The sequence below is a fragment of the Paramormyrops kingsleyae genome, chromosome 4 (genome assembly GCF_048594095.1).
Source record: "Paramormyrops kingsleyae isolate MSU_618 chromosome 4, PKINGS_0.4, whole genome shotgun sequence".
Lineage (NCBI taxonomy): Eukaryota > Metazoa > Chordata > Actinopteri > Osteoglossiformes > Mormyridae > Paramormyrops > Paramormyrops kingsleyae.
Window position 1 is genome coordinate 48,776,699 of NC_132800.1, and position 10,264 is coordinate 48,786,962.

Consider the following 10,264-nt stretch of genomic DNA (forward strand, 5'->3'; position numbering starts at 1 on the left):
GTTCTCCACGTCTGCAGCCATCTTAGGCTAATAGAACCTTGGCCTAACCAAGTCAAGAGTTCTCTCCAGACCCATATGCCCAATGTCTTCGAGCAGGCATTTGAGAATGGCGAACCTCAGGGACCTGGGGCCTCATGTATAATGACGTGCGTAGAATTCGCAGTAAAACATGGCGTACGGACAAAACTAGGAATATGCGTAAGCAATAAAAAATCCAGATGCATAAAACTGTGCGTAAGCACAGATTTACGCACATTCCCTTTATAAATCCGAATGAGCGTGAAATTTTACGTACGTGAACGAGCCCACAGCCACCCCCCCCGACCCGCCCATAATTATGTATATTTGCATATGTAAATCTATATAAACGCCCGCTTTGTTCTATGTTGTTCTTAAACAACAATGGATAAACCACGAGGGAAAAAGAAGTATTTCAGCGAGTGCGATGTGGAGGTCATGTTAACAGAAATCGAGAAAAGAAAAGTGATATTATTTGGTGGTATAAGTGGCATCAGCAATAAACGAAAGTTTACGGAGTGGCACAGCGTGGCGGAGTCAGCTTAAAGTGTTGGTTCCGAAATTCGCACGGTGGCCGAAATTAAAAAGAAGTGGTAGGACATTAAAATTGACGGCGGGAAAAACAAGCGGCCGCTCACCTTAAGAGTCTTAACAGCACAGGTGGAGGTAGCGGAATTCCCGGTCTCATACTCTTTGAGCAACTAGTTGCTGCGATGATTGGGGACACACTTTTATCGGGTGAGGGGGACGCCGATGTCATCGCGGGTGATTTTTTCTCGTACCATACTTGTTTGAATTACTTGCATGTTTATGAATAACGCGTAGGGCGCAGATGCGGTGTTACTTTCGTTTATTCTGTTTGTTTATTCTTACAGACAACAGTACAAGAGATGCCCCCAATACATTAATAGAGTACATTAATAGAGTGAAAGTGCTTTCCATTTACATAAGCAAATTCGTTCACTGAAGGTTATAGCAATGTGCGCGCAGTCAATAGCTTCGACTGCGTTGGGAAAACCGGACATCGCTGCAAATTGCGCTTTAATATTTGCCTGTTCAACCACAGTGTAAGGAAATTTTATATATCTGGGTGACAAGCGAATTATGCCGTCCCATACAGCCGGCATGGCGCGACTCAGAATTGACTGAGAAATATGGTAAATACCCGATCGGTCCGCAAGTTCTCGCTGAAAAGCACCTGTGACTAAGAACCCGTGAGTGGACAGAACTTGTAACAGGCACAGGTGGCCTATAGCATAATTCCTCATCGTCTGCTTTTGTAATACTGTAATGTCTAGCACACAGCTCCAAAAGGATTGCTCTTGGAAATCTTAATCGACTTAGAAGCCAGTCATCATCATCATTATAAGCTATGTCTTCCAATAACGCAAGAGCTGCCATGGTAGTTGTAATAGTTCGGTCATTTTCTGCACCGTTTTATTGTTACAAATTGATAAAAAAAAACAGCTGCCGTACATTTGTAAACAACATACAATTAATGTCAGTGTATTTGATAAAGTCAGCGTCATGATTGTGAGTCTGACACAGTGAAACTGCAGTAGCACTCTTTTGCCAGTAGATGCCTCCATTTTGCCAAATCGAGCAGAAACTTGCGTACGCCTTGTCTGGGGTTGCCGTGAGAATGTGCGTGGCGGTACGCCAAGTTTAGTTTTTATACATCTCGACCTGAGCGTGGAAACGGGTGTGCGCAACATTTTTGTGCGTAAGCACCGTTTATACATGAGGCCCCTGGGAACTACAAACTGGTGGAAAATGTCATTTTCGAATTGTCGGGTTCTGTAAAGAAGACTATTTCTCATCTCCAACCGTTTCCATTCTTTGAGCAGCAATTTGAGCTCTAAAGAAGCAGTACTGGGGTCATGGACCACCTCGTCCCCAGCCTCTAACCAGTTGACCACCTGCCCAATGTCCAGATCAGCCTTCTGGTGACACCGTAGCTCTGCCTCGCTGTAGGTAGGTACGGTGAGGCAGCCTAACACCCCTTCATCTGTATACATGTCCAGTACCGCATCAACACAAAGGGAAAGGGATTCTACAAGACCAATACAAGGCAGGTCATCATCAACCTTGCTCAAAAGATGGCAGTGACATAAAGCCTGGATGGTGTCAGCGGTTAGGTGACTTTGGTTGGGAGATGAAGTGAGATGGTGAGAAGCAAACTGTTTCATTCGCTCCCTCTCCTCCAGAGAAACTTGGTCGTCTTTCTCAGTTGCTTTTCCAGTTCTGAGGTACCACTGTACATGACACAGCCTGAGGGTATGTGAAAAATGGAGAAGAGTGTCTTGTGTGTAAACTGCAAAAATCCTTGAATGGACTTAAGCAGTCAGTTCAAGCATGGAATTTAAAAAAGAATAAAGTTCTGCAGGATGAAGGGATCACATGAAGCAAAGCTGATCCATGTTTGTACTCTACAGATGCTGAATATATGAATCTATTACTCTATTTGGATGACTTAATCATTACTCACAAAAGAAATGAAGAGATTGCAAAGTTAACTACAGTACAAAACCAACACTTTGAGATGAAAGTCCTTAGATATGTGACATACTACCTAGGAATACAGCGCGAGGAGGATGGTAGCTTCCTACTGAATCAGAGATCCAAAATTGATACAATTCTTCTTTGGCATGACTGAAGCCAAAGGAGCAAGTCCTCCTATGGACACAGCATACATGAAGTTGGAAGGAAAGGAAGATCTCCTGCCTACTAATGAACAGTACAGACAAGCAGTGGGGGCACTTCTCTATACTGCGACCACAACACGACCAGACATCGCAGCTGCCATGTCGCTTCTTTGCAGACATGTAAGTAATCCACGCCAAAGAGACTGGAATTCCATTAAGAGAGTCATAAAGTATCTCAAACAGACAAAGGACTTGAGTTTGAAACTGTCAGCAACTGGTGATTTCAATTTTATCTGATATGCAGAGAGCAGTTGTTGCAAATCTTGAAAAAGTGGTTACTTGTTCAAATTGGGGAATAGTCCTATATCTTGGTCCAGCAAGAAGCAAATCTCAGTGGCTTTATCATCTACGGACGCAGAATACATCTCTGCTGCCCATGCCAGCTAAGAAGCTGTTTGGTTGCGTAAATTGCTTATTGATCTTGGAGAGCAAATTTCTGATTAAAAGAGAAGCTTTGAATAAGAAACAAAGACTATGTGCACATTATTTCTGTCCAGTTTTATGAAGCTTTTTCAAATAATAACCTTCCTCACTTTCTTCGATCTCAAGGAGCAGAATATCTGTTAGTACCCAGAATAGAAAGAGCTACGGCAGGCTGCAGAGCTTTCTCTTATAGAGCTCCTCAGCTGTGGAATGGTCTTTTTTCGGATGTGTGGGATTCAGGCTCACTCTTAATATTCAAGTCCAGGCTAAAAACACACCTGTTTAGTTTAGCCTATAGGGACTCTAGTTCTAGCTCTAGCTAACTCCTCACTCCCAGTTAGACCTATAGTGTGAGGTGTAGAGCTGGGTGGGGATTGGTGCCATTGGCTTTGGATGAACTGACGTGTCAGTCTGTCACTCTAGCTTCACACCCCCTTGTGGAATTGGAGTGCTGACATTTCAGGGACTCCCCATACCTGCGTTCCCACCTGCCTCTCCCTCCTACTTATTCTGCCATAGCCATATCTGCTGGAGCTTACATACTGCACTCACCTAACTGTTTGCACTGTCTCTAGTTTCCCCTACTTTGGCTAATTACACATTTTATTTCCCCTACTCCTCCTGGGCTGTGCTGCCTGGAGACCCCAAATTTTCAAGATATCCTGCCTACCCTGCTGCCTGCGACATCTCCACTACCTGTGACACCCTTCCGGTCTGCTCGCCCTTCTGCCTGCGACGCCCTTCCGGCCTGCTCGCCCTTCTGGCCTGCTCACTCTTCTGGCCTGCTCACCCTTCTGCCTGTGACGTCCCTCCGGCCTGCTCACCCTTCTGCCTGCGACGCCCTTCCGGCCTGCTCGCCCTTCTGGCCTGCTCACTCTTCTGGCCTGTTCACCCTTCTGCCTGTGATGTCCCTCCGGCCTGCTCACCCTTCTGCCTGTGACGTCCCTCCGGCCTGCTCGCCCTTCTGTCTGTGATGCCCTTCCAGCCTACTTGCCCTTCTGCCTGTCATCACCTCCCTGCCCCCCGCTTTGTGGCGGAAATGTTAAGATTGGGATAATGTAAATTAGGACTTTATCATTTTGCTCATTTGACTTCCACTACTGCCCCCTGGACGATGGGCTCCCCCTCTGAGTTCCTCCAAAAGCTTTTTCCTTCTAGGGAGCTTTTCCTTGCCACTGTTGCCTCTGTCTACTCACTGGGGGCTTTGGGCAGGGATGCTGTAAAGCGCTTTGAGACAATGTAATGTTGTGAAAACACACTATACAAATAAAACTGACTGTACATATTCATTTTATTTTTTAAACAATGTTAATCTAGTACTGCCAGACCAGATGTGTCATCACATCCTCAGCCAGGAGCAGCTGCGGCCAGCAGAGGCCGCCAGTGAGCAGCCAGAGACAGCTGTCATATGGAAGCTCCCAGCTCTGGGCTCCATCACATGAACACACCTGCTGACAATAACACTCACATACCACTTATACACCCTGTGGATAAAGAGCCCTCACTGTTTTTATAGCAGGTTAGGATGCTGTGCCTGTGATCAGAAGGCAGACTGGAGGGGAATGAAAACGTCACTTTTTTGTTTGTTACTACATCAATACCTTCAGTCATTATAAAGTCTGTGGGCCAGATTATCAAACAATCACCCCAGTTATTAATCCAAGAGGAGAAATAAATTAGATATATTTAATACAATATTAATGTATTACTGCCAGACCAGACATGATTTCCCATCCCCCCGTCACTTACAGAGCCGTCCTGGAATTCTTGACCACAGGCAGCAGCCTCCAGTGCTCTTTATCTCGTCTGATGTATTTCTTCAGATCAAACACATCCAGCTCCTCATCTGACATCAGCATCACAAAGGCCAGATATGAGAACTGTGCAGGTGAGAGGCGTTCTGCTGAAAGGTTTCCTGAATTCAGGTATCTTTCTACATCATTTACTAGAAAATTGTCACCCAGTTCAACCAGACAGTGGAACAGGTTGATGGTCCTTTCTGTAGATATATTCTCTTGTATTTTCCCCTTGATGTATTGGGCTGTTTCCCCAATGTTATGTGAGCTGGTTCTTGTCTGTCCCAGTAGCCTTTGTATCAGAGTCTTACTGGAGTCTGTTGAGAGGCCCAGGAGGAAGCGGAGGTAGAGGTCCAAGTGTCCATTCTTGCTCTTTAATGCCTGATCCACTGCAGTCTTCATCAAGTCAGCTGATGAGTTTGACAGAAACACATACAAAGCAGCGAGATATTCCTGGATGCTCAGATGTACAAAACAGTACACCTTATCCTGATACAATCCATATTCCTCTTTAAAGACTTCTGTGCACACTCCAGAGTAAACTGAAGCTTCAGTGACATCAATGTCATTCTCTGTCAGATCTTGTTTATAAAATATGAGATTGCCTTTCTCAAGGTTGTCAAAAGCCAGTTTACCAAGTTTTAAAAGGAATTCCTTGCTGTATAAATTAAGCTTGATTTCATAGTTTTTCATATACTTGTCTTTTTTTAAACTTGTCTGAAAGATCAGGAAATGTGTGTACATTTCAGTCAGAGTCCTTGGAATTTCCTCCCTGTCATTCTCACTAAAAAGCTTCTCAAGGACAGTTGCTGAAATCCAGCAGAACACAGGTATGTGGCACATGATGAAGAGGCTCCTTGATAATTTCACATGTGTGATAATCCTGCTGGTCAGGTTCTCATCACTAAATCTCCTCCGGAAATACTCCTCCTTTTGGGCATCATTAAACCCTTGTATCTCTGTCACCCGGTGGACACACTTAGGAGGTATCTGATTGGTTGCTGCTGGCCGGGAGGTTATCCAGAGGAGAGTGAATGGGAGCAGATTCCCTTTAATGAGGTTAGTCAACAGCACATCCAATGACATTTTCATTGTTACATCAGACCAGCTCTCATTCTTCTCAAAATCTAGAGGAAGGCGACACTCATCCAGACCATCAAAGATGAACAAGACTTTGTACCTAAACAGCTCAGTGTATTCAAGTGATTTCAGTTCTGGGACAAAGCGGTGAAGCAGATCAATCAGACTGTATTCATCCTTAATCAAATTCAGGTCCCGGAAAGGAAGAGCAAATATGAAGTGAATGTCCTGGTTTGTTTTTCCTTCTGCCCAGTCGAGAATAAATTTCTGCACAGAGACTGTTTTCCCGATACCTGCCACCCCTTTAGTGAGTACAGTTCTGATAGGTGTCTTACGCCCATATAAGGGTTTAAATATATCATTGCACTTGACTGTAGTATCTTCTGTTCGCCTTTTCTTGGATGCTGTTTCAATCTGTCTCACTTCATGTTCATCATTGACTCCTCCAGTCCCACCTTCAGTTATATAGAGTTCTGTGTAAATCTCACTGAGAAGTGTTGGCTGTCCTTCCTTAGCTTTCCCTTCAAATACACACTCACAGTTCTGCTTCAGGGTACATTTGATTCTGTGCATGAGTTCCTCTGAAAAAATAAGAGAAGAAAATGCACTAATTCTCAACATGATCCTGACCAGTGTGATAGGAGGATTAAAACACACAACATTAATCCCAACATGACGACCTTAACCCCTACCCAGCCCTAACCTTCACCATAAGCTACCAAACAAAATATGGGACATTTGGAATGTTTAGTTTTTTATTGCATTCACAGATGTTTGTGGGAATCTGTGAAATTGTTCCCGCACCGTAAAATAACAGGTTATTTTTGTTGGGATACCTAATCCCCCCCCGACACACACACACAAACACTTTTTACTATTTCATTGTGTTAAAATTAAGCTTTAAATTTCACATCCTACATATTTATCCTGAAGCCCCAGATATCTGTACAGCAGTTCCGGTCCTAGCTGATGTGGAGCCCTAGGAGAGCATCACCAACGGCGCCCCCTGCTTGAGGCAAAATGAAGGTGGTGCCCTAGGCGGCCGCCTATGTCGCCTATAGGACTGACCGGCCCTGGCTGGGGTGGCATTAAATCCAGCCAATAACAGCACCTAAGCCAGATTGTAACTTTCTAAACACAAAGTAAACAGCAAGAGAAATTACAGCTGGCTGGCATTCATGCACAAAACCTCCTTCAATGAGCACGTTGCTCACATGATAATGCTGTTTGCTATGCATATAAGACCAATCAATAATAAAAATGCAAAGGTTTTAAGCTATTAATTAAAAAGGGGGATGGGAACAGAAAAGCATTTTATTTGACTATTACAGTTTACTATCCTGAGACAGACACAGTGGACGGTTCATGCAGATGCAGCAGGACACTTTAAAGATAAAGTGTATTTCTGAAAATGATGCTGTAGGTTATTCCCAATCCCAAACACCTGAAAAGTATTTCCAACTTTCCCTAATGAATTTACGTTGGGAGGAACTGGCGTTAATTCTAGCTATTTTTTAAATTAGCAAATGCCAAATTATCCAAGGTAAGCTAGTAACACTATGCTCCACGGACCACAGACAGTAACACGGTAATTACTGTGATTAGTGATTATTACCTCTGTCTTTTTTCCGTTCTTCCTCCTCTCCTCTCCCTCCTTTTCCTCCCTGGGCACCGGAGGGCTTTGGTCTTTCTGAACTGATAGTGTCTGTTTGAATTATATACCATTAATAGTGTCACACACCTATCAATGGTATCAATGTCACATAAAGACGCCTACAGTGTGTGATACGGAGGGGAGGGGGGCTCCGGGTAAAGCAAAAAACATCCCTTATTTAATAAAGTTTGCTTATTTAATAAGCTTTTTACTATTTTGAGATAATAGTGTAAAACAGTAGTAAATCAATATAGTAAAAGTCAAAATCTTAATTTTCCCCCTTCCCTTTCTACCCCTTTGGAATGGATGGTGCCCCTGGCATTTTCCTGTACTGCCTATGCTACGGGCCGCCCTGATATACAGGGTTCAAGTCAATGTATTTTATATAGCGCCTTTCACTACCGAGTCCAAAGTGCTTTACATGGGCATGTTGGGATACATTCCTGCATCATTTATGCAGAATAATTCAAAAACACAGAAAAGAGAAGACAAAGAAATAAAAGAAAGAAAGTCAGATTACAGTGGACAACTGGCTGCCTAACCCCCCCCCCCCCCCCCCCCCCCATACTAACAGTATAGAAAAACTCTTACTCTGCTCCAATATGTTACCTAGCTCACTTCCTGCATTTTTAAAATAGATTAAAAAGGTTACAATTTAGACAAAAAACAAGCAAGGTTAAACATATGATTACCCTCCTGCAGGTCTTCATTCAGTCTCTGAGCAAGATCATTCAGGTTCATATTCGTCAGGATTTCAAGCATGACATTGAGAGCATCACGTTCACTGTAGGAACTTATCATCATGTCGGCGAGGTCTGTTCTATCCAAGTCCTTCACCTGACCCCTGGGAAGGGGCTTTAACTCTTTATACTTTGTGCGACTCAGTTTCCATTTAAACTTCTTTAACTCTTCATCACTGAGCATCTCCAGGTACTCCAAGAGGTCGGGGAGCGAGGTCTGGGTCTGCAGAATGTCAGAGATGAGTCCATGAGACTCACAGACCTGTTTATGGTCACTCACACACATGCACTGAACTTTCCGCTAACAGAAGTCAGTTTTCCTGCTCACAGTCTTATATGTCTGCTGGAGAAACCTACTATGATTTTTTCATTACTATAAGAAGCATGTGTGTTTTTACTCTCTGCATTATTATCAAAGCTTTATTTAACCAGGTTAGTTAGGTAAGGAAGTAGCATGAGGAAGAGCACTGCAGAGAGTGAGCTTTTTGTCTGCTAAGTTATTCTGTTCAGTTACAATACATCTGTAACATTTGGTGCAGTGTGGTATGGTAAGGAAGTAGCCTGAGGAAGAGCACTGCGGAGATGAGCTTTCTGAAAATAGTTATTCATGTTAAGGCTTTCCTGTCTCTCAGTGTCTGGTATTTACAGTACAGCCCTAATGACATGCATCTTATGTCAAGATGTTACATCCATACCTCCTCATTGGAATGGTCAGCCATCGCTTAGATGATTATAGTTCCCATGTATAGACCGACTCTGTAATCAAAAGCAGAAGTAATGTTAGCTTTATATTCAAAATTCAGTTTACAGGCTATAATATCTTTCAACCAAAGGAAACCAGTCAGTTTTTAATTACAGGTAAAGATGTGCACTGATCATTTGGACTAACAACTGTGGGCCATATTCTACTCTGTGCTTAAGTTAAAAAAAAAAGCATGTAGCCATTGAATTGAGGACTTTAAAGCACTTTTCCATCTACATACTCTGGAGAGCTGCATTTGTCACAGACCAGAGCCCAGCGGCCCATAGCTGTTCTCAGTTTGGAATTACCTCCTTCTTTGAATTGTTTGCACCTGTTGGTTTCATTACTCACCTTATTAGGCGCTTTCACACCGAAGTTCCCGAACCTGGTCCTTGTTTACAGGTTCTTGGGCTGTCTGGACCGGGCACTTTTGTAGATCCTGGCCACTTCTGTCTGTCACTGTCACACCGCACAACAGGAACTGAGACTCAGCAGAGCCGTCACTAAGTCATGGAAGTTATTGTTCATGATAAGTCAACACTTTAGTTTCTCTGGTGGAGCAGTTTAACATGTAATTTACTGAATGGGTTAAAATGCTGTTATATTTTTTTAATGTGTTATGAAATGTTTAGAAACTCATTTTAATAACTACTTCTTTTAACATCCTTGTCCAAGTCTTATACTTCCCAAGAGAACCAATTCTAATCACTTTCACAGGTAAAATTCAGCAGAACAGTTACTCTACTTCTTGTGAGTTATTCATCTGAGCCAATTAAGCATTACATTGTTTCTAGTCATGTTGTACTGTTTGTTTGTTCATTTATTTATTTTACTAAATTTCATATTTTGACTTCTGCCGAAGGTTGGAATAACTCATGGCCACACTTAAGAACCAGCAGAAGACTTGGCATGTGATGGTGCCCACAGTGTCAAATATAAACCTGTACCATAAGCAACCTAATAGATCACAGGTGACAGGGCAGGATTTTCACCGATGGCCATGGACGTCATTGTCCCTCTTTCTGGCTTTGATGCCCCTTTGAAAATCCATGTTCAGACGCCACAGTGGCCTGCAAAATTCTGCCCGGCAACAGAACTGTGTGCAA

At 43.2% G+C, this 10,264-nt stretch overlaps 1 protein-coding gene across 1 annotated transcript in view; it reads right to left on the reverse strand.

The window, feature by feature from the left end:
- Window positions 1-9,778, reverse strand: part of LOC111840254 (NACHT, LRR and PYD domains-containing protein 3-like) — a 93,129-nt gene extending 83,351 nt beyond the window's left edge. The window contains exons 1-5 of the mRNA XM_072711727.1: window positions 9,510-9,778; window positions 9,112-9,172; window positions 8,369-8,639; window positions 7,638-7,727; window positions 4,896-6,603 (exon numbers count right to left, since the gene is read on the reverse strand). Coding sequence (XP_072567828.1) covers window positions 4,896-6,603; window positions 7,638-7,727; window positions 8,369-8,639; window positions 9,112-9,135 — 2,093 coding nt within the window. The 5' untranslated portion in view covers window positions 9,136-9,172; window positions 9,510-9,778. The remainder of the gene's footprint in view (window positions 1-4,895; window positions 6,604-7,637; window positions 7,728-8,368; window positions 8,640-9,111; window positions 9,173-9,509) is intronic.
- Between the last annotated feature and the right edge of the window lie 486 nt (window positions 9,779-10,264).